This window comes from Formica exsecta, unplaced genomic scaffold, assembly GCF_003651465.1.
Source record: "Formica exsecta isolate Colony F162 unplaced genomic scaffold, ASM365146v1 scaffold160, whole genome shotgun sequence".
NCBI lineage: Eukaryota > Metazoa > Arthropoda > Insecta > Hymenoptera > Formicidae > Formica > Formica exsecta.
This window is the reverse complement of record NW_021848923.1, coordinates 488,565-513,760: the sequence shown is the minus strand read 5'-3', so window position 1 is coordinate 513,760 and position 25,196 is coordinate 488,565. Positions and strand designations below refer to the sequence as shown.

Genomic DNA, 25,196 nt, shown 5'->3' with positions numbered 1-25,196 from the left:
CGAAAAATCATATTCTTAAAAAATGTCTGTATGTATGTATGTATGTATGTACGGAATGTACATATTGTACAATTTCTCTAACTTTCGCAATTTTTGAAATGTCGGGCTAAATTTTTTAAAATAAATAGAGTATCATCAAAGAATAGCTCGTATTGAATTTGGTGAGGATCAGTGAAAGAGTTCATTTTTTATAAAATTTTGAATTTTTTGGGAAATGTTTGTACACGCTCTAACTTTTGCAAATTTTTAGATATCAGGATAAATTTTTTTACATAAATAGAGTATCATTAAAGGATGGTTGACATTGAATTTGATGAGTAAAAGGTTCATTTTTTATAAAATTTTGAATTTTTTGAGAAATGTCTGTACATGCCCTAACTTCCTCTTCTTCTATGAGGAAGCCAAAATTGAAAAACGCGCTTGTTTTAAGGAGCTTTGTGAGCGAAATAAAATGATGAGCAATGTACAAGTTTTTAATTTGCACAATTCTCATCTCTTGATTTTCTCTCGATTCGAAAAGTACATACATAAGCTGTGTTCCGTTTCATGCATGATGCGCACGATACATTACTTATCCTTGTTTAACATTCGGTGAACAAGGATAAGTAATGCATCATGCGCATCATGCATGAAACGGAACGCAACCGTATAAGACTAATGTTTTTGACTGTGATGCTATAATAGTATCAACCAATCAACAAATCCCTGACAAAGCTTACTTCAATATGTTCAAACTAAGAATATATGTATATATACTGTTTAAATTTTTATATTATAAATCCTGCTATTTAGTATATTTCATATTATTTCGTTTTATGTATTACATAAAGTTAAACTTGAGAATTTTTAATCTATAACCGTGTAAAATCAAACAGAAAGAATAGATCTGAAAAGATAAATTATAATTAATTGTTAATTTATATATAATGGGCTGTGTAAGTAGCTGAAGAAGTAACTCGGATGATTTTTTTGATTAACGATAAAAATATTCATATAATACATATAACCTATAATATATTGAGATATATTATTAGCAATATTATCAATATTATTGGTACAATATTATAATTAGTATTATATAATAATATTAGTATTCTTAATAATAATAATAATAATACTGACATTATTTTACAATTTATTTATTTGCGTTAACAACATTCTTCAACATAAAATATATTTCTCTTTTAATACTATTTATTAAAATACTCTATTGAAAACTGTTTAAATAATTAAATAGCAATTAATAATTACCAATAATATATTGATAGTTTGTTACAATTCTATATCTTTTCCCCCTTTCTCTTTCAAAAATCGAATTTGGAAATTTACAAAAATAGTTGAATACTAGATGCTGCTATATAGAATAAATTACAAAATGGAAAGTACAAAACAAAAATGGCACAGCCATACAAAATAAACCTTTTTATTATATTTATAAGTATAATTTTGTGTGAATGTTATAACCAAGTGCAACAGCTAAAAGTTATTTAAATTCTTGAATTGCCAATCATCTCTATAATCTTTTCATAATTAATTTGATAATTCAAAAAAAAAATTTGATTATCATTATGTCTTTGTTTAATTTGCTTTACATAATCTTTCTTAATTTTAATAATAATTCGAATTGGAATTATAAAAAAAATTATTATTTAGTGATGAATGTAAAAATAGATATATGCGTTTAAGTACTCTACAAAGCGATAGTACATACAATATTTACATATAAATAGCAAAACAATACATTATGATAAATATTGTTTTTATAGCAAATGCTATGTATATAATCTGTTACTATTTATTTAGTAATTGTTATCATTATGATACTTATTTTTCCCTGACATTTAGTGCAAATAAATTTCAATTATTTAATTGTGCATCTAACTGCGAAGGCTCTGTAATCTATTTTTCATCTCTTCAAGTTCTTTGTCATCATCTTCTACTTCTTCTTCTGCAGATGCAGAGGCTGCGATTGATTCAGGATTCTCTGTGACAACTGCAGGAGCTGTACCCAACTGACCAGCTGTTACCTCCCATAAAATCTGTAAGTAGAAATTTTATTTATATTTAATATTTATACAGACCTCTCTTTATAATGAAAAATGTTTAAGAAATTATTCACTTGAATTTTCTTGAATATCCATAATTTGATCCGTAAGTATGAAATACAATATAAAAAGAAACAAAAATACGATTTACCTTATCAACCTCCTCATCAGCTTCATCCTCCATTTCTTCAGAATCCTCGATAGAATCCATCGTTTCATCCAACATCTCCTCAATAATTCCTGCTTTCATCATTTCCTTTGACATTTCTCTCATGGTCGCAGCTACTTCTGGTACTCTAATCAAAGATTGCATTGCTTGCATCACTTCTGTAGACTTTGAAACTGAACCAGCAACTCTAATTGTTGCCAATTGATTTTTCATTTGTAATGATACAGAATTTAGGTGTGCCTTGGAAGTATAAATTTTGTTATAGGCTTTACGAGCCCTTATAATCTCCTTTGCAAGGATCTTGCATACATCTTTATCTCCTTTCTTCGCTGCTTCCTTTAGGGAACGTTTTACTTTTTCCTCTTCTCTCTGAATTGCTGTTAAAAAAAAAAACATTGATTATATAAACAATATTTAAAGTAAATGTAAAAAAAAAAAAAAATAAAGAGGATACTTGATTTAATTCCAAATAAATAACTGTGTTAAAGATTTTAAATATTTTAAACTTTAAGAATATCTCCTAAAATCTTTTAGATTTTCTAAACTCTTTTTTTCTAAGATTAAAATCAAAACCACAAGATCAGGAATTTAAGATAAAGATTAAGATTCTTGTTGATTAAATAAAAATAAATTTTAATTTTTTCAATATCTTAAAGATTTTTCGTGGAAATTTTTCTTTTCAATCTCACCTCTAACCTGCCTGTCAAGCTGATAACCTTCCTTTCTTAATTTGTGAGTCCATTCTTGAACCTGCAAAATGATAGATGTTAACAAGTCCAACTACATTTATTAGAGCCTCACCATTTCTTTGGGATTCTTTTCTTGCGATTTTCCAAATAAACCCATGTTCCAATCGCGTAGATAGAAACGTCAAAGCATTCAGTTCCTAATCAACATAACCTCACCATCCTTCATTAATTTAAATTCTTCAAGGTTATGTCGATGCTCCGTTTTATGTGTGCGTTCCGCCCACACAATACTACTGAACTAGTAGTAGTATCATATAGTTGAATGAACGTGTGCCTATATATAAATGATTTTTCGATACTGCCGATAGTACTGACAGTTATGTATGTCGGAGGGCACACGAGTTATCAGAGTAATAGATTACATCGTTCTAAATTATCTTAATTGATAAAAAAAAATAATTTTGTAGGATATAAAGCGTCTTCGACTCTGTTTAAATTATTGTTAATCTGAAAAGCCGAACGTTATCGCGCGTTTCGATAGCGGCGAAGCGTTATCGATCAGCGCCTTTCTAATAATACCCAAAATGTTAAAATCGGACTTCCTCACAATTTATTTTTATACTTAAAAAGTAAGATTCTCTTCGAAGGATTGAAAAGAAAAAGCTAAGTAAAAAAATGCTACAAACATTTCCTTATATAATATATTATTTATATATTTATATACAATTAATTTTTTGATAAATTTAGACGACAGCAGTGTATGTGTAATAATGTGTGATTATAAAAATGAGTTAGAGAAGAAAGATTATGTAATAATTTTTAATAATAATAATGATTATAATATCTTGTGTCTTTAATAAGCGGAATCAATTCTGTTCTAAAAAATTCCAATATCATTTAAATAACCAAATCTATCAAGAGAAGATTTTTTTTTAAATGCTATAAGTTTTACATGTTTAATGTTATATTATAGTAATTTAATATAATATTTAATATGACAAATTAATATTAATTTGTTTTTGTAAAAAAATCTTAAATCAAATTTGTAAAAATCTGTAGGCAATAAAATTTATAGGCACAGGAAAAGAAAAATATTTGAGAAGTAAATTCACACACAATATAAAATTGTATATATATATTGTATTAAATTATAAGTTATTGAATTATTAAATTATGTGGAACTGTCTGAATTTAATTTTATCTCTCTCTCTCTCTCTCTCTCTCTCTCTCTCATTTTGTAATTATAATATAATCACGAGAGATATGTAGTTAATATAAAAAATTTGAAATAACAAAGTTTGAAATCTCATAAAAAATCTTTGTACTTTAATATATTGTTCTTGATATTACGAGTATTTTACAAAGAAATAGATCTCTCCCTATGAAAATAATAGAAATTTAACTTTTAAAAAATTTTAAAAATACTTTAGAGAAAATTTAATTTTTTGAAAAAGCAAATTTAAGAATTTTAAAAGAAAATTTAAGAAACTTGAAAAAAATTTCATTTTTTTAAAGCAAATTTTTGAAGAAAACATTTTATTTAAAAAAAAGAGAGATTTTCAAAGCTATTAATCCATTTCTTGTGTTTTATTTATCTGAGAAAAGACCTTTAAGCCAATAAAGCATAGATTTTACTATTTCTGCTCTTTTATTTACGATGCCATTTATATTTCGCTGATATCTATATGGTTTTTTACTGTCTTCTTCAGAATTTTTAAATCTTGAACCATTCTGCTTATCGTCAATTATATACACTTTACGCTCCTGTTTTTCCTTCTTATGGAAAACGTTTCCTAAAAACAGAATTATTCAATCTTTTCATATTCTATTTACTTATCAGCATTTAAGTAATTATTACCTTCTTCAATATCTGTTAATTTATCCCAATTTGTTTCTTCGCTCTTCATGTTGACTTTATTTTCGGAAATAATAATTCTCGAAATAGGAATTCTCTCTTGATTTTTAGATTCTATAGTTTGCTGAGGCCTCTTTTCTCTTTTCTTTTTGAAAACTTTAACATCTTCTAAAATAAAATTTTTTATTTGCATTTTTCTCACATTTTTATTCTATTATTAGGATTTATATGATGATTACCTTTTTCGATATCCGCTATTCGGTATTTATCCGATTTCATTTCTTCATTCTTTATCTCGGTGTCTTCTTTGGAAATATTAATTCTTTTAAAAACGGAATTTCTTTTTTGATTTTTAGAATTTATTTTTTCCTCAGTGTTTATATTTTGAATGTTTTTTTCAGTTTCCATTTTATGCAAGTCTTCAGTTATTTCAAATTGATTTGCTTTTGCATTTTTCTTCCATGATTTAACTATTGAATTCCCCAATGTGTACAAATCTCGGAAAATTGGAGATCTTGAGAAACTCGTGCTCATAGTATCTTTTCTCTCTCGAAAGTTTACCAAATTTTGTAATTTATCGGTTGCATCTTTATTTTCACTCACAAATTCATTTTTCTTTGTTTCAAAATTATCATTGAGATTTTTCTTTTCTAATTGATCATATTCAAATTTTCTAACTGACTTTATTAATTCTTCTTCTTCTTCTGAGTTTTGCATTTTCAAGGTATCTTTTCCCGTAGTCATTACAGTTATCATTATGTTAGGCGATTCAGTCGAATAATAATTTTTTTTAACATTTTTCACATACATATTCTCTTGACTTGAAGTCATTATATGTATATCTTTTTGATCTTGATTTTTGTTACATGATAAAATCACATGTCCTTGCAGTGGCACACAGCAGGAACATTTTCTTTCCAGAATCTGCTCGCATATGTTCTTGGCGATCGACAACTCATAAAAACCGTCTTTTAATTTTCTGATTTCCAATGGCAATTTCATGCCGTCGTTAATATAGTAAAGCTGCGATTTCTCAAATTCCGAATTATCGGAAGCAATTAATAAGGGAAATAGCTGAAGAGGATAAATATCGCCTAAACAACATGATTTGGAGAATGGAATAGTTACTTTATTTGTTTCTGTAGTAATATCATCAGCATTATATTTGTTGCCAATTAGACTGTCGTTGTTATTGCTATTTTTATTCTTATTATCATTATTATTTGCATCAGCTTTATAATCCGATGAAAACGAACTGAGCCTTGAACTATCGTCAACAGAAGGGTTCACCTTAAAGTAAGTAGTTTTTGCGTAGGTTCGTTGAACTTCTGTAGTAGCTTCGTGGATTTTGGCAATAATGTTGCCTTTTGCCATAAAATTCTGCTGCTGCGAATCTAAAATATTTGTATCTATCGAAGAAGTAATTTTGGATTTATAATTTCCGTCGTCTACATTTAGAGATGAAATTACATTATCAGCTGAAATAGTCGACGTTTTATCATTTAATATGCATTCTATTTCCTCTCCATCATCCTTAGCACTTGCTATGTTTTGTGAAATTAGATCATCCGATATTTGTTGTGCATAATCGGGTGAAATTTCTTGCATAAAACTTGTGAATGTTGTCGTTACTTCAACACTTGCATCAGCATTATGATGACTTTTTATGTATTTTAAAATTTCCGGCGAATAATATTTTATTGGCGATAAATTATGCTCAATCCTCTCTAATATTATTGCTGGATCAATTTCATCAGTTGAAGATGCGATTTCCGACTTCTCATTTCGATATTTTAAATTTGTAGATGAAATTAAATTATCAGGTGACTTAGTCAATATATTTCTATTTAAGATATATTCAGTTTCATTTCCGAAATCTTTAACTTCTTCCATGTTTTCTGAAATTATGCCATTCGATATCTGTGCGTAATTGGGTGAAGTTTTTTGTACAAAATTTGTGGGTATTGTTGTAACTTGAACACTTTCATTATTGATACGATCATTTTTTATATATTTCAAAATTTGATCATCCAGTGAAGAATAATTTATCGATGATTTATTATTGTCATCATTCTCATTAATATTCTTTATTACCGGCGTTAAAGTAACGATATCTTCTTCTGTTTCATCAAAATTTTTAGTCATAATCGATGAAATTGTTGTTGCCTCTGAGAATATATTTTTTTCTGTTTTATTTAACTCCTCTGTTTCTATTGGTTCTATAGAAATTTCTGATATGCTGAGATTATTTTGTGAAATAGCTTTATTATATGTCACTGTATTTTTTAACGGTTCAGCTAGTTTTTTTACTTCATTATCTTGCATATCTATCTTCTGTATCCTTTTCATTTGATTTCTGAATTTTTTTCCTATTCTACGCATAAGTATATCAGTTTTCCTTGGTGTTTTTTTTTCAATGTGCGTGCTTTTGTCTTTCTTGTATTCTGTTGAATTTGAAAGATTAGAAATAATCATGCTAGCGTTATTTTCTAATCCCTTGGATTCCTGATAACTCGTCAACTGTGTTTTCTCATTGTCTCTTTCTATGTCAAGATTCTGTTTATCAATTAATATTGAATTGCCAACATTTATTCCTTCTTCGTAATTGCCTGCTGATACTTCTTGCGAAAGAGTCAAATTCACATCTTTTTTATTATTATCAAAGCTGTTATTTTTTTTTAACATGTCCGTATCTGTTGAATCTTTTAATGTCTGAAGAATATTATTTAGCATATGAATTATCGAATTATCTATTTCCTCATGTTCGTCTTTGGTCAAACTATTTTTCACACTCTGCACGATCATGTTTCGTATAATGTACTGATCTGCTTGCGACGCGATTACTGAAAAGTTTAAAAGATTTCTGATGCTTTTCTCCAAGTTTTCCGGATTTGCTATTGATAATTCGCTGTCTGGAACAGGCGCTAAAGTTATCGAATTGATTGACCATTGTCCGTCCTTGAATTGATGCTCCTCAACCGTCATCGGTGGGAGGTTTCGGTGAAAATCTGTGGAAAGAGTCTGCAATATGCTACGGAAAGAGTTTTTTATCACATCATGTGACCAATCGTTTGTGAAGTTCTTTTGGGAAATAACTGTGATATCGGATAGAATATCTTTCACCTTTTCTACGATCGTGTTTTCTATTTGCGGAATTGACAGAATACTCTCGAGATTCGGAACTTGTAAAATTTCTGGCAGCAAACTTCTACCTTGTATCTGAAGAATATTTTCGTCAAGATTTTTTGTTTTGCTTAAGGAAACGTTCGATGCGAAGTCGTTGATGACCTTTCTGATGGAATTTAAAAGTAAAGTATCGTCATAGTATGGTATGGTATGGTTTCTTGATGATGAATCGATGATTGTTTCGGGATTATTGGTGGTATCTTCTTTATTGTTTAAATAATTTGTTTTTTCATCAAGATCAAGATATTGCATTACAGGTTGTTCTCCAAGAATTTCATCTCTGGTTTTTATACCTAATAAATTATTTTCAGTGGTTTCTTCAAAATTATATTCGGTGTAAGAATCAGAACTGACAGGTATAATTTCGTCTTCAAGCTGTTCTTGAAGTATTTCTTTTTCAAGATCAAAATCAGTATTTAATTTTTTCAAATCATACGTACTTTCTTCTTCAAAATTATACATTGCTGTAGAATCATAACTGATAGTTGTAATTTCTTCAGATTGTCTTTGAAGAATTTCTTTCTCACGAGAAGTATCGATTTCTGATTCATTCAATTTATTTGTAACTTCCTCTTTAAAATTATATCCGATTTTCGAATTATCACGATTAACAGTTGTATCCTCTTCTTTAAGTTGTTCTTGAGAAATTTCTCCTTCAGGATAAATATTAATATTTGATTCTTCCAAATAATTTCTATTTTTCTCTTCAAAATTATATTCAGTTTTAAAATCATAACTAATAGTTGTAGTCTCTTCTTTAGGAAGAGTATTCCACAATACTCCAAGAGTACTCCATGAATTAACATTTATATCTGTTATTAAAGTTTGTTGATCAACCTTTAAATTATTCGTTTCTTGTTGATCGTTACTATATTCGTTACTATAGTATGAATTAGTAGAATAGAGATATTTCTCGTCTTTAGGAAGAGTATTCCACAATACTCCAAGAGTACTCCATGAATTAACATTTATATCTGTTATTAAAGTTTGTTGATCAACCTTTAAATTATTCGTTTCTTGTTGATCGTTACTATATTCGTATGAATTAGTAGAATAGAGATATTTCTCACTTGAAGTGGGATTTGCCGTTTCCTTGTTATTTGGATTTGACAATGGCTCAATTGTATGACTCTTACTCTTTCCTAACAGTGTATTTCTTGCAGTCTCCATGGTCTTATCAGTTACCTGGTCCATCAATTTGTTTATTGAGATACGTGCATTTTCTTTAATGTTAAATGATTTATTCTCATCATAGTTATCATCTGGTTCATAAGTTTCTTCGATAGATCCTTCGTATCGATATGATTCTTGTGGAGAATTTTTATCGGTATCAACATTTAATTCTGTATTTGTTGATTCGAGATGCTCATTGGAATCAACATTCGATTGTACATACGTATTGATTGTTTCAAGTTTATCCGAATAATTGGCATTATTTAACGTTGTTCCTTCTTTATTTTTGGACATTTGTACGATATATTCCGGGATTTTAATCGTAGAATATTCATTCATATTGTTCTCTTGTGTCTGTTTTGCAAGTATTCCTGGTGACGTCGCACTGAGTACGCACACGTCGCGACCGAATAACTTTATACACTCTTCCATGTTTATCAATATGTCATTATGCAGGATTGATGGATAGATGATGGATGGTGTTCTGCTTCTATCAACATAATTTGTAAAAAATGGCATTAACTTAGAAAATTCGTCTTCTTGATTTCCTTTGATTCGTTCTGTAGAAGAAAAATCTACAGTACTGCTTTTTTCAGTTACATCATTTGAATAGTTTGGATAAAAATTAGTTTCCGTTTCTGAATTAATTGACTTATCTACATAATTATTCGGAGCTTCTGTAGTTAATTTGAAAAAATGTTTTTCATCTTTTTCAGTGATTTCAATCGATTTAAGATCACTTTCTGTTTGTGTACTAGTTGTTGCACCAACATAGCTTGTCGAAGCTGAAGTAGTTGACATAGGACTTCCAACTCGACTTTCTTCAACTATATGTGAACAGGGATATAAGTTTTGATGGATAATCGGTTCATATTGATTGTCGGCTTTACTTTTAAGTGGAAAATTTGGTCTATTCTCAAATGAAGTAAATGGAACTCCAATATTAAGAAAATTTTTATCATTTCCGACTATGTAAGGCAAAATATGTGGTTTCTTTCCGTACAGAATTGACGCATGAGGGATATCACGTATTCTTTCTTGGTAATATCGTGTTGGAAAAGAATTGATTAGACTAGGTATGCGTAATTCTTGAAGATTTTTATGATACAATTTTGGTGATATTTGCTGTAAAATATTTGATTTTGTGTTTTCATGTTTCGCTGGTCTTTGATGATCTTCTATCTTTTCAGACTTATCTTTTCTGGAAGAGCTTAATATTTCCGATGAACTTGTCATTGATGATTTAGAAAAACAGTTCTCATCTTTACAGTAACAAATACAATTTTCTGTATTACATTTCTTTGTCTTTCCTCGAGATTTTAAATTCAAAATTACATTTTCTGCATTCATGTTATTCCTGAGGGCTCGTAAAAATGTATTATCTTTATGTGTTTCAGTTTTTATCCTGTTTACAGGGCTTTCTTGCAAGTATTTTATGTTTTTTATAGAAGTATCGGCATTTGAATTTTGTCTGGGGATTTTGATATTTCTATCAAGGCTTCTTGCATTCATTTCTGCTCTGGTACTGTTTTCCTTTCTCGATAATAAGAAAAATCTGTTTTTCCGAGGCAATGTTCCGCAACGTTTTGTTTTTTGAACTATTTCTTTTGAGTTTGCATCTCGTGTCTGTGATGGTGGCATTAATAGAAAGAGCGATCTCTTTGCATTATCCTTCGTATGATTTTGGTCATTGTGCAATAAGTACGGCAGAATTGTCGATAATCTAAAAGTAATTAATATTTAGTCACAAAACGCTTGCTAATTCGATTAATAAATTAAATATTTTAAACGTATATAATTTGGCAATTAAGTACGTTAAAAATTAATTTAATCTGTCAATTTAAATTTATTTGAATAAAATTAAATTGATCTAAATAACATTTTTAATATACGAAATCGTATAATTTTTATATCACGGACATATTATATTTGTATTCTATTTTTAAATCATCCATATTCTAGACATTATCATGTAATTGATAATCTGGTAACTTCAAAATTCTGCAGTTTTTAAACTTCTTGCAAAATTCAGCAGTTTGTTGTGTAAATGATATAAATGATTGTGCTGACATAAACAATTAAGCAATTAAGATTAACATACTTTTATATTTGCAATTCGCATTAGGCTATTTAAAGTTGAATAAAATTCCAAAAATCAAATTCAAATCAAATCAAATTTAAATTGAAAAAGTACTCAAATATTGATATTTCTGTTTTTCAATTAATTTATATTATAAAAAAGGGAGGGAATATTTTTTATTAAAATCTATTTGATAGAATCAGATTTTTTGCATAATTTATAGAATTTTAATTTTAATTATATTCAGAATAAAATCTTTTCTTATTTAGAATTTTAATTTATTAATGGATTATATGAATCTAAAACTTCTATCTAATCTAACTAAAATTTTAAATTTATTCATCAAATAAAAGTTTTTAATTACCTTAAATTTAAGAAATTTGCTTGTGTCACATTCTTGGCAGAAATTTCCTCCGAACGGACAATCACAAGTAACATCAATACGATCGAAGTAATTTTCTTATACATATTGATTACATTCACTGTTAACCACTACTTGATATTATTATACTTCTTTGGACACAAAATCACTTTTACTTTATACACAAAAAATAATTAATGAATTAATTCTAATTTTAATTTTAAAATACAAAATTAAATATTACATGTTGGAAAAATTTTAATTATAATAAATATGTTATGGCGAAATTTATATACTTTGTTCTGATGTCTCCAAAGACGAACTGAATTCGATCGTGATTAAAAGTGCACTAAATCTTTTTGGCGATTCATTCGTTACATATATCTCTTGTCATTGCATTGTTATGAAATTTAGCTCGTCCATTATGTCGTAATCGTATATGTATATGTGTGAACAGGTTTTGATTCAATTCATTAGTGACCTCATTTTTTACCTGCGGTTATAATATTCTTCGTGATATTCTATAGATATAAATATTTTTAATTGTTATGCACAATTGTAATACAAAGATACACATTTGCACTTATGCTTAAAACAATTTTAATAGAATTGATCTTTATTGTATTTAATTTTTATTTGGAATACTAAATAGAAAACGTATTCTTGAACATCTGTAAGAGCATCAAAATTGTAAGTATGTGTGGTGACTATAATTGTTAATTCTTTTTAAACTTGCGTTTTATTTTAATTTATACATGTCTGCTTAAAACTTTAATTATTAATCGTTTACAGCAATGCTGAGAATTTTGTATAGAGAAAGAGAGAGTGAGAGAGCGTATTTTAGATACGCAATATTTTAGATAAATATTAATATCACATCAATTTACATAATTATATAAAAAATAACGACTAATAATCTTCAAATGAAAATTGTCATGACAATTCACAATACTTTGCATGGAATATGTAATTTTAGGATTTATCATATTCAAAGTATAATAATTTAGTTTTTATTGCTAGACAAAAATCTGACTCAAAAAGGTAGTACTATATAAAGATTACTGTATAAACATTTCAGATCGTTCCTTTCTTTGTGGGCTTTTATCATTTTAAATATCAAATCGCGTGCACGATTATCTTATTCGCAAAACGTTTTCAATATTATTTCTTACTTCGTTGTATTTCTATAAATGGGCAACAAGTAGACGCTTATGTTTACATTCCGCGCTATTGAGGAATGTAAACAAGCCCTCGGTCCCGAGAATGTTCTCCTCACCCCTTTCTTCACTTGCCTCGCGACCTCGCCATTTTTCATAGTTTCTCGTTTCTTGTTAGTATCATTTTGACTCTCGCGAGGGCTAGTCCGGAGATTTACTTTCCGTTGCTTTCACTTGTGTCGTTTACGAACGCATTATTCATGTAAATTATTAATAATCTCAATTTTCTAATAAATATTATCCCAGCAAACACAAAGTAACAGTAACATAACATCAATGTTATGTAACTGCAATATAACATGCCTTGTACGTAACAGTTACATTGTGGAGTGGGAAATTATGACATTAATGTTATGTTACTGTACTTTGTGTTTGCTGGGATATAACGCGTGTGTTAATAACTAGTGATAAAAATTATTATATTCACAATTTATAATCAATATACATAGTCAATATACATTAATGTTACATTTATAATCATGTACGTAAACGTATACGTGTTATTTTCATACATTTGTCTTTTGCATTAATGTCGCGTTTATTAAATAGAAACTTAGCGTTCAAAATGTTTCACGTCGTAAAACAATCATATTTAATTCGCATAATATTTAAGATATGGGAGATGATGAGAAAAGTATTGCCAGTGTCGAGAAAAATGTCGGGAGTGTCGAGGAAAATATCGGGCGATTTACGCGGAAATAACGCACGTGTAGGCAGGACGCGGGAACACGTGCCGATCGATAGCCAATGAAGTTGGCGCTTTCTGGAAAGTTACCTAGCAATCGCCTAGCGTCGCTTTTTGCCGCGCGGCAAGAGTCCGTTACAAACGTCAGTGCAGTAGTGCAAACGTGTGACGCTATCGTCGAAAAAAATCCGCATTGTTTAAACCTGTATTAATGGAAATATATGGTAATAATTATCAATTTCTAATTATTGTCGGGCGTTGTTCTAAAAATTCGCGTAATATCTATGTTGCAGGAAGTTCGCGAGCGATAAACGTCGGAAAATTACGTAAAAACAGAGATCGCGTATAAACGTCGTGTATAAATAGAGATCGCATCGGGAGTGCCGATTCAAATACTCAACGTTTGCCGTTTAATAACTGATATCGAACTTTTTGAAATTAAATTTTCGCGAGTGTGTGCCTTGTGAAAACCGGATGAATTCGCCATCGACACAAAGGAGTTGGCAGAATGACAGCATTTTATTGACAGGTGACATCGCGCAATGACTGGTGAGTAAATTTATTTTATTCGCGTGATTAATCCTCTCTCCCCCCCCCTCCCTCTCATATATCGGACGGTGTGAAAATCGAGCATACAGTAGACTTTGATTTAATTTTGACCCAAGACAAAATCTTTTTGCGTATTAAATAAAAAGAAAAATATTTTAAAATAAAAATAAATAATATTTACATGAAATATTTATTTCGATTGCATGAGCTTTTAGAGAGGAATTGGCAGAGAGGATTAATGACATGTTTATTCGCATTAATTCCGTATTATTTAAGCATTTTAATTTATTATCCTGACTACACTTTCGTGATTTGTTAGATAAGTATTAAAAATAAAATTGCTATCATTATAATATGATATTAATTTTAAAAATATAGAAAGAGATAAATCACATATATGTATAAGAGTTAATATTTATATGATATATATACACACATAAACTTAGTAGCTTCCATTTTAATAAAATAATTTCTCAACTCACTTTATCAGAAAATGTTAGTACTTTGTAGTTATTTAAAGTAAGAATAATTTTGTTTGCTATAAAAAAAATAATCAAAGCCATAAAAATACAACGTCTTTAAAAAATGGTTTATCCGATTTAAAAATAAAAATTATCATATACATATGATACATCTTGATACAAGAATTATTTGTAATAGTTGTGCAATGATTTTTCTTTCGTTTGTACTTTTACTAAAAATTATTATAGTACATTTGCAATAAAAAAATGTAACTTTGACAATTTTAAAGATATTTTAAACCTGCTTATATCATTTTTTAAAATTGTTTATAGTTATTATTTTTAGTGATTCCCCATTTGTTTGTGTTGTTAAATTTGCAATAAAAAAGCAGTTTTTTTGTAATTATACTATAACTTTTAAACGGCGCAATGTTTCAAACGAAAGGAAAATTATAAATACGTGCAGTTGAAGGCGTGACAAAGATAATATGTCATCAGGAAAGGTGAGTGATTTTATATGTTTGCAAGAATCCATTTTTTTGGAAATGTGCAGGTTTTTGTAGTAATTATTGCTACATCTTACATATATATACGATAGAGTTTGTACATATAAAATATTTATCTTAATTGAATTCTTTTTTCTTTTTCAAAAATTACAAAAAAAAAATTTGGATACATATTTAATTAAATTAAAATAAAATTAGTTAATTTTTCTTAATATTTTAATAATAAATTGCTTAAAAGTATTATCAATTTTTTTTATTTACTATATAAATATATTAAAGAGAATTTGGATACACGCACACATACACACACACACATATATACTATATCGTACAATATATCAAATGAATCTTTTTTTTTTTATTTGCGATTACTTAAAATTTATATATATTTACATAAAAAATTGAGACATTTCTGATAAAAATGCAATAATTTTTTTTATATTTATAATGGCAATATGAAAAGGGTTGCCGATAGTTTCGGAAGTTTTATTTTTTGAATGTTTTTCTTGATCCGATATTAAAACAGTCTCATTGTATTTCTCTTGGAAATTATCGATAAATGGTTCCACAGATTCCGTGGTATTTTGCGTGTTTTCCAAGCCGTCGATAACAGCATTTTGTAACTTTGGAGTTATCTTTTCTGTGAAAGACGGTAATTTTTCATCGTTCTTTAAATTATTGCTTTTTAAACTTTTATCCTTTTCTTTGTTTTTCATGAAAAGGATTTTATTATTATATAAATAATTCTTCTTACGAGCTCTTATGAAATCTTCAAGCAGATCGTCACGATATTTTTTGTCTATTTGAGTTTCTAAATAATCTGTTTCTGTACTTTTTTTTGTTATTATTTTTTCTTTTTCTTGTTTATCAATATTGTTTTTATTTAAAGAATTTTTGATATCTTCGTCTTTGATATTTTCAGTCAAAATAAACTTGTTTGATTTTGACTGTATCTTAAAAAAATAAAGTGGTATATTAAAATAGAATGATACTAATAATATAAAAAAAGAGAGAAGAGAAAGAGAGAAATAGACAGAAAATTAATTTACTAACATAAAATAATATAAAATAATAATAAATAACTTTGCAAATTAATATAATCTATCGAAATAAATTATTCTCCTTAATTTAATCTTTGCATATTATAACAAAAAAATGCACATAACATAATTGTCGAGAAATAATCATTAGGAGTATTGATTATCCGAATTTCTAAGCAATATTATTTTGTAGCTCGTGTAGTATAAACTATAATATTAATATAAGTTATATATATAGTTTTTAGCTCCTGAGTGAGTGTACTTTTTATATTGCCTGATAATTATATATGTAAACATATCTTTTCTCTCATCTAAAAGATCAATCGCAGTTTTAACAGATTGTTATTGCGTTAAGAGAATATTTACCTCGCTTTCCATTTGATTTTTGCCTCCATTGATCCTGTTTCTGATCTCTCTTCGCTGCCTTATTTTCTTCTCATTTTCTTCCCAGGGAAATAGTAAAACCATTCCACATTCATCAGATCGCATTTGGTTTTTCATTTCTAAATATCTGATCTCTTCGCTTTTATATTGTTCGTCTTCTTTTTCTGATTCATCGTTAATTCCACTATCTTTGACATCTACAGAAACATCCTGCACACTTTCCGATGAATAAATTATTTTATCTGAAATATTTTCAATTCTCTCATTTAGCAGATCCGATAGATCTTCATATACAAGTTCTTCTGAAGATTCATCATCCGAATATCCCATTATTGAATCTGATATTTTTTGTAGTAAATATTGATTCTCATCGGAATAAGGGATCTCGATAGTTTCTAGCGAATCGTCATAATCTTTTATTTTTAACATCTTATACGAATCCTTGTCCTTAGTCGGTATAAAGACGATATAGTTTGGTGATTTATCTTTCTCATCTTGATTGATTTCCAAGTCTCTCTCCGAGGAAGTCAAGCAATTTTTTGATTTTCGAAACAGGACGTTGTTTAATGGCGATTCATCATTTTTTGTAAACGGATAAAGCGGGATTGGTTGTTTGTTAAATATTTCCTCGGAGTCTTCTTTCAAGTGATCGTACGTGTCATAATTTGATCCGTCTCGTGTATTTGTTTTTGTCAATCTAAAGATGAAACGAATAGTATGTCATTTAATACTCGCAAACATATAAGTAGAAAAAAATTAAAGACTAGATGTGAAATTTTAAAAGTATTTTTATATCTTTTTTTATTAAATTAGTAAATATGTAATTTTGCATAATGTATGATTCAAGAATTAATTGCTTTATAATTATATAAACTTCCAATATTGTCACTTGTGTAAACACATATAATACACGTATATTATACGAAAAAGATCTCATTCAATAAAATAATAAATAAAAGATAAATAAAACAATAAAATACGTTACAGGAAGTATAACAATCCCTTTAGATATTCATCGCTCCTTTGTTTTTTGATATCTCTTCGTGTTCTTGCATTTCCAAGTTTGCTTAATTCAGAATCGTTATCAATAATTTTTTCAACATCTTTGATTGGTTCATTATTTTTAGACATCTTAGTATTTATATCATTTTCTATCTTCTCATTTAAATTATTAATTTCTTGAATATTTTTAGCTATTTTATATATATTCTTTGTTATATTCTTTCTTTTATCATTCAAATGTTCCGTTTTAGATTCTGACTCTGTAATATCCTTAAATTTTCTTATATTTAACATTTCTTCTTTATCCGTATCAATATTTTTAGGACTCATAAATTTTTCAGCATTTTTAGTATCTTTAGTTTTTTCAATATTTAATATATCTTCTTTTTCATCATGAGAATCGACAAATTTTTCATTTTCTATATATTTTCCAATTCTCACATCTTTTGTCAATTTTATTCTTTCATCTGCTATAGGCATGTCTAAATTATCATGCTCCGTTTCAAGATTTCTATAAATATTATTTAATTCGAAATCGACATCAGCATTTTCTTGATCATTTTTAATCGATGTTTTCTTCATGTATTCTTGTAACTTGGAAGCTTGACGTTGGTCTTCGCTAAGTATCGATTTCGAAAGAACTTGATAGATCCATCTTGGAACTGGATTTTGATTTTTGTATTTAATCTCTGAATAATACTTCGGAAGTTTTGAGTGGTTTTCGTGCAATTGTAATATCGGCTCGCCCCCACGATACGTTGAAGGATCGATTGCAAAGATTCTACGACCATAAGATTTAGAAGCTGCTTTTGATTCTCGCCCATCTTCAATCATTTTCTCAAAATATCGACGATCTTGATTATGTTCATGATCCGAAAATCTAGACGCTTTTGCTAGTTCCTGTTCGTCTTTGATTATTTTTGGAAGATGCTCATAATATTGATTATATTTGCGATCTGAAGATATAAACGTTGATTCTCCATCATCTTCAGTTACTTCCAAGTGTCGAGGAAACTGGTAATATTTATTATATTTTGGATAACGTTCTTCCTTTACTTTCGCAAGTGTATATATTTGATCAGGAATATTTTCATATTGTTTGGGAACAAGTTTGACAGGAATTTCATATTTTTCATTATTATTATCCTTGTAAATAATGTCGTTGTCGATCAGAATGCCAACGAACTCTCCCTGATCGATCAGATGACGAAGATCATCGTTCTCGCGAAATCTCTCCCACGTTTCTCTTCTTTTCAGATTCCGCTTCTGTTCGTCGGCAATTTTCATTAATTCATGGCGATACTGTTGCAATAGTCTCTTCCGTCTTGCGTACAGCTTTTCCTTCAGCTTATTGGTCTGCTCGACGCGTTTGTTCAAATATTCCTCACGTCTGGCATGTCCTCTCAATGGCGTTGTACGAAATATAGTTTTCAATTTCTTTGTGCCGATATTTTTCTTTAACTGCGTCTCAGCTTCGGATTTAATATTTTGATTATCTTTATTTTGATTATCTTCTACATTTTGTTGTGTATTATCTTCTGATTTTATTTTTGACTCGTTCGATCCTGAATTGTCAATTGCTGCACCTGTTATCAGCTTAGATAAAATTGTTTCCGTTGTCATCTGCTCTTTGGCAATTCTTTGCGCCGTTTCGAAAGAATTCGTTGACTTTAAGCTAATTTTATAGTTATTGTCGCGCCGTTCTTTGTCTTTTTGATTTTCGGTGGCTGTTGAATAACTATCGGTTTTTTTCTTCTTGTTAATAAGATTTTGCGTTTTTTCACGGGTCCTTTCCTGTGCGTATTCAGTCGCGGAGGCAATAAGTTCTTGCGGATTGCTTTTATTATCCGAGAACATATTGGAAACAATCTGAAAAGGATCATACGTCGTTTTCTCGTTTTCCGATTGGATGTCTGGTGATTTGGTACGAAATAACATTTCTTTTGTAATGTCATTGTTAACAATATCATAGTTATTTAAGTCTCCTTCATTATTTGGAGAAAATTCTGAATTTACCATAAATCTCTTAATATTAGATTCGTCTATGTTATGATGTTGCTCCGAAATATTATTTAATTCAGAATTATCCATTATTGATATCGAATTTACATCAATATCTTGATTATCCTTATTTAGATTATCTTCTACATTTTGTTGTATATTATCTTCTGATTTTATTTTTGGCTTCTTCGATCCTGAATTGTCAACTGCTGTATCTGTTATCTGCTTAGGTAAAATTGTTTCCGTTGTCATCTGTTCTTCGGCAATTCTTTGCGTTGTGTCGAGAGAATTCGTTGACTTTAAGCTAATTTTATAGTTATTGTCGCGCCGTTCTTTGTCTTTTTGATTTTCGGTGGCTGTTGAATAACTATCGGTTTTTTTCTTCTTGTTAATGAGATTTTGCGTTTTTTCACGAGTCGTTTTCTGTGCGCATTCAGTCGTGGAGGCAATAAGTTCTTGCGGATTGCTTTTATTATCCGAAAGCATCTTGGAAACAATCTGAGAAGGATCATACGTCGTTTTCTCGTTTTCCGATTGGATGTCTGGTGATTTGGTACGAAATAACATTTCTTTTGTAATGTCATTGTTAACAATATCATAGTTATTTAAGTCTCCTTCATTATTTGGAGAAAATTCTGAATTTACCATAAATATCTTGATATTAGATTCGTTTATGTTATGATGTTGCTCCGAAATATTATTTATTTCAGAATTATCCATTATTGATATCGAATTTACATCAATATCTTGATTATCCTTATTTAGATTATCTTCTACATTTTGTTGTATATTATCTTCTGATTTTATTTTTGACTTCTCCGATCCTGAATTGTCAACTGCTGTATCTGTTATCTGCTTAGGTAAAATTATTTCCGTCGTCATCTGTTCTTCGGCAATTCTTTGCGTTGTGTCGAGAGAATTCGTTGACTTTAAGCTAATTTTATAGTTATTGTCGCGCCGTTTTTTGTCTTTCTGATTTTCGGTAACTGTTGAATAACTATCGGTTTTTTTCTTCTTGTTAATGAGATTTTGCGTTTTTTCACGAGTCGTTTCCTGTGCGTATTCAGTCGTGGAGGCAATAAGTTCTTGCGGATTGCTTTTATTATCCGAAAGCATCTTGGAAACAATCTGAGAAGGATCATACGTCGTTTTCTCGTTTTCCGATTGGATGTCTGGTGATTTGGTACGAAATAACATTTCTTTTGTAATGTCATTGTTAACAATATCATAGTTATTTAAGTCTCCTTCATTATTTGGAGAAAATTCTGAATTTACCATAAATCTCTTAATATTAGATTCGTCTATGTTATGATGTTGCTCCGAAATATTATTTATTTCAGAATTATCCATTATTGATGTCGAATTTACATCAATATCTTGATTATTCTTATTTTGATTATCTTCTACATTTTGTTGTATATTATCTTCAGATTTTATTTTTGACTCGTTTGATCCTGAATTATCAACTGCTGTATCTGTTATCTGTTTAGGTAAAATTGTTTCCATCGTTATCTGCTCTTTGGTAATTCTTTGCGCCGTTTCGAAAGAATTCGTTGACTTTAAGCTAATTTTATAGTTATTGTCGCGCCGTTTTTTGTCTTTCTGATTTTCGGTAACTGTTGAATAACTATCGGTTTTTTTCTTCTTGTTAATGAGATTTTGCGTTTTTTCACGGGTCGTTTCCTGTGCGCATTCAGTCGTGGAGGCAATAAGTTCTTGCGGATTGCTTTTATTATCCGAAAGCATCTTGGAAACAATCTGAGAAGGATCATACGTCGTTTTCTCGTTTTCCGATTGGATGTCTGGTGATTTGATACGAAATAACATTTCTTTTGTAATGCCATTGTTAACAATATCATTGTTATTTGAATTCTCTCCATTATTTGGAGAAAATTCTGAATTTACCATAAACTTCTTGATATTAGATTCGTCTACGTTATAATAATGCTCCGAAGTATTATTTATTTCAGAATTATCCATTATTGATGTCGAATTTACATCGATCGTCTGCGTTTCGTAGCTTGGTCTATAATCCAACGTACTTGATTCTGTGGTTATAGTTCCTGTAGTTATATCACGTTCTTCATAATCGGATTCGATGACACTAGTATTTGGAAGTATCTCTCCCGTTATAATATTTTCGTATTCTTCTTTTGCCATAGAATTTTCAACATTTCTCCCTGAATGCACACTTTCTATGTTTACACTTTTTATTTCCGAAGAAGAATCTGCAAATATTTGATTATCGCGTTTTACACGACAATAACAAAGCTTCTTCGATTGGGAAGCTCGGATGATTCTGCAATGGCAATCTTTCGTATTTTCTTCGTTTTCTTTAATCATTTCCTCAGCAAGGATTTTTTGAATCTTCGCCCGATTACTTCTTTTCGCTCTTCTATTATGAAAAATAGGGTATTCCGTATTTATATCAGCAGATCGAGAAAACTTATATGTTTCTGTATTAATATTATTTCTTTTATTTGATATATTCACGGCTAAAAGTTTTTCTTTATTTACATTGGTTTCCTCGTGTTTCATATTTTTAGTGTTGTAATTGTTATAATTAGAATTTACAGCGGCAGTTTGAGAAGGTTGATAAAAGAAACTCGAAGCTTTTAATCCTGATTCTACTTTCAGTTTGATTTCTTCAGGTTTTATATTTGACGCTTGATGATCGATGTAAATTGGGGTTTCGACAAGTTGACTCAATGGCATCGAAGAACGTCTCGAAGCAAGACCTAGTGCTTCGTATTTTATATCACGATCATGTTCTTGTTCTTTGAAATCGTAGTAATTAACCAACTTTTGCATGCCCTTTTCTATAGCTCGTTTTTTCTTTTTCTCGTCAGATAGTTGTTCTTGTGGGAAAAATTCTGCTTCCAACAGATCGCCATAGCTTTTCGGATTTTCTTTGATTCTTGTATTAAAGAACTTGACATTTTCAAAGAACTCGTTAGGTACGTGATCATTTTCCATTTCTATCCATGTATTATCTTCTACATGCTTTTGCGTCAATTCTTTTGTATGCTGCATATTCTTTGAATCGTTCTCATCGTTTTCATCTTGAACATAATCGTAATCTTTGCTATTTTGCTCCGACGAGTCTCCAGTGGTGATAAAAATGTCGCTTTCGGGGAATCCTTTGATAGGATTACGTCGGAAGAAGCCGTAGAAATTATTCTCGTCGCTATCGGTGGCCCTTGGATTGAATGGTGTCAACAATTCATCTCTTCTAAAATCATCCTTCCGCTTCGTCTTCCTCTCGTTCATATTATCTCTTACGTTGTCAAATCTCAAGCGTTTCTTCAAAACATTGTCCATCCTCGGGCCTATCTCGATTAATTTCCTGCCGACATCTCTCTTTATTCTTTCAGATTCCTGCATTGAATGCTGATAATGTTTCATGTTATTATTATTATTAATCTTTCTTTCTTGATTGTCTTGTTGAATGATATTTTTATGTCGTTTCGATAATCTCTTTTGTGTAATGTTTTCGGCCATTTCCTCCTCAGAATAAACGCAAGCTTTTACCTATTAAATTGATATTATTTTAGTTATTTTTAAATTTGATAGGCGAAATATAGTATTTTAGTTTACCTTTGCATTAGGTATAACCCAGAAACCTATGTTCCCAGAAGAGAGCTTTAATTCAAGACCATCAGACTTGATAATGATCTCTGGGTTGAGATTAGGTAACTTCTTATCGTTTATTAAATCGAGTGGTTTATTATTTAACAAGACTTTCCTGAAAAATAATGTTTTTCAAAATTTGTCATTCTACAGTTGATAAAAAATCTAAAGTGGAGAAGAAACTTATATGATCTATTTTTTTAAATAATTATAATAAAAAATTAATTTGTTACAAAGTATATCAATATTAGAAAATATATTTTTTCTCTCTTTCTCTCTCTCTCACTTTCTTTAAATAATGATTCATTCAGTCATTTTCTCTTTTTCTTGTCTATTATTAATACATTAAATAAAACATTTTATAGCAAAATTTCTTTTGGCATGTAATATTGCAAATGAAACAGTGTATAAGTGCTTTTTTACACGCTGTATATGTGTCTTATATTATATATTACTTACTCTGAAAGTAATTTGTTGCCAGTTTTGGAATCTGGCGACAGAATGTATTGGTGAAGAGTTTCAATTTTGAGGCCTTTTAGATTAGCGGTCACTTCTTTCGGCGTCAAATTTACACCAAAAATCGTAATAGCTCCTTTATCGTACAACGCAGAAGGTTTCGTGCATTGGCTGTACAAATGCACATAACTATCGTTGTTTGAATGAACTTTCAATTCCAAAACTTGGCGTCCTACTAAAGCCTTGTGCAATAAAGATACCCAATAATCCTGAGATTAAAAAATTATATTGTATTAATAATGTATCTTATAATTTTTTAATTATCTCATCTTAAACACGTAAATCCATCTCATATACAATTTTTGATATATCAAATTTACATGTTGTATTAATCACTACAATATATATCAACTATAGCTAGATATTGTGTAATTGTTTTTGATAATATATGATAGATATACGAATACATTTATGATATTAAGTGACTTACAGGAGTTGCTTTATAAAAATTTGATGGTTGTCTCATTAAAACTTGTACACCGAGTTTTGCAGCATCTCCAAGTCTTGTCGTCCAAATAAGCGCTCCTAAATATTCGTGTTTAAACTTTTCGGGTTTTGATTCCGCTATTACATAACAACACATAATTATTTATACATATAAATAATTTTGTAAGTATAAAGACTATAAATTTTTCACACGCACACACACACATGAAAAAATCTATGTAATATAATACATACATATAAATTAAATATCAAACAATTAAATAATAATATGACACAGATACATAAAAATTAGATAAATATAACATATAAATATAAAATTTAAGTATTTACATATACAAATATAATTATATAAACTCTTACAAACACACACACTTAGTTTATTTATAATATATAACTTTATAATATTCTTACCAATCCATAACGGTTTTTTCCTCGCCGTATGACTGATGATTTTGTATAGCTCGTTTTTATCAGCAATCATATTATCGTAATGCATGGAAACACTGTCATTGTTTAAAGAGACACTAGCGAAATCACTGAAATTATTGCCAATAATTATGGTTAGTAAGTAACGATTAAATAATATTAAATTTATCGAAATAGTTGATTGATTTTCTTTTGTTTTTCTTATTACTTTTATTTATTGCATACAATTTTAAACATTATGTTTTAATTTAAAAAACTGAAATATATATAAATTTAATCAAAAAATAAATATTGATAAAATATATACTAGTTAAATTAAAATAAATTAAATAACATTAAAATACAAAAAAAATAATATTAAAGTAAAGTAATAAGACATTAACAAAAATTAGATATTATATATTTATTATAAACCATATAGAAAAAAATATATATTTTATCAACTTAATGCAATCTTGTTCTCATAGAATTTTTATTTATTTATTATATTTGTAAGACTAAATAAAACACTTACGGATGCCATGTAATCGCCGAAAGCGCAGCATCTGCCGAATTCAGATAATCTTGAAGATATTTCTGTTCCTGCGCTGTTCTATAAGCCACGATATCTGGTCCCGTGATTAAGCTATTTGAATATCTCGGGAAAGTCTTCAGTATCTTACGAAAATTTGCGACATATTGTCCTAGATCTCCACCGGATAGATTGCATTTAGTTTGGCATTCTATGGAAAAATATTTATAATAATTAAAAATTAAACATATTTTAGAAATATA

General features: G+C 29.0%; 4 protein-coding genes across 7 annotated transcripts in view; 1 reads left to right on the top strand and 3 right to left on the bottom strand.

The window, feature by feature from the left end:
* Nucleotides 1-1,407: 1,407 nt before the first annotated feature.
* On the bottom strand, nucleotides 1,408-3,222 carry LOC115233128 (charged multivesicular body protein 3). The gene is made up of 4 exons (XM_029803393.1): nucleotides 3,016-3,222; nucleotides 2,904-2,964; nucleotides 2,197-2,591; nucleotides 1,408-2,039 (listed from the first exon to the last, which is right to left on the bottom strand). Exons 1-4 carry the CDS (start codon nucleotides 3,058-3,060, stop codon nucleotides 1,878-1,880), a joined length of 663 nt encoding a protein of 220 aa, XP_029659253.1. The 5' UTR covers nucleotides 3,061-3,222; the 3' UTR covers nucleotides 1,408-1,877.
* A 1,193-nt stretch (nucleotides 3,223-4,415) lies between these two features.
* Nucleotides 4,416-11,719, bottom strand: LOC115233135 (protein PF14_0175-like). Its single transcript, XM_029803403.1, has 5 exons — nucleotides 11,562-11,719; nucleotides 9,015-10,840; nucleotides 4,998-8,861; nucleotides 4,762-4,926; nucleotides 4,416-4,696 (listed from the first exon to the last, which is right to left on the bottom strand). Exons 1-5 carry the CDS (start codon nucleotides 11,663-11,665, stop codon nucleotides 4,491-4,493), a joined length of 6,165 nt encoding a protein of 2,054 aa, XP_029659263.1. The 5' UTR covers nucleotides 11,666-11,719; the 3' UTR covers nucleotides 4,416-4,490.
* A 746-nt stretch (nucleotides 11,720-12,465) lies between these two features.
* LOC115233134 overlaps nucleotides 12,466-25,196 on the top strand; it is a 188,981-nt gene continuing 176,250 nt past the window's right edge. For 2 of the 4 annotated variants that reach the window (XR_003883730.1, XR_003883729.1), the window contains exon 1: nucleotides 12,988-14,009. Coding sequence is in view for 2 of the 4 variants with exons in the window: in XM_029803400.1 (XP_029659260.1) it covers nucleotides 14,003-14,009 (7 nt within the window). In the remaining 2 variants the exon portion in view is untranslated. The other 2 variants (XM_029803400.1, XM_029803401.1) reach the window with 2 other exon arrangements.
* The window catches only part of LOC115233131 (protein PFC0760c-like), a 12,773-nt gene continuing 3,118 nt past the window's right edge, over nucleotides 15,542-25,196 (bottom strand). Inside the window, exons 4-11 of the mRNA XM_029803395.1 lie at nucleotides 24,937-25,144; nucleotides 24,408-24,532; nucleotides 23,980-24,113; nucleotides 23,493-23,758; nucleotides 23,001-23,148; nucleotides 17,386-22,934; nucleotides 16,383-17,097; nucleotides 15,542-15,616 (exon numbers count right to left, since the gene is read on the bottom strand). Of these exons, the coding sequence (XP_029659255.1) occupies nucleotides 15,608-15,616; nucleotides 16,383-17,097; nucleotides 17,386-22,934; nucleotides 23,001-23,148; nucleotides 23,493-23,758; nucleotides 23,980-24,113; nucleotides 24,408-24,532; nucleotides 24,937-25,144 (7,154 nt within the window). The 3' untranslated portion in view covers nucleotides 15,542-15,607. The remainder of the gene's footprint in view (nucleotides 15,617-16,382; nucleotides 17,098-17,385; nucleotides 22,935-23,000; nucleotides 23,149-23,492; nucleotides 23,759-23,979; nucleotides 24,114-24,407; nucleotides 24,533-24,936; nucleotides 25,145-25,196) is intronic.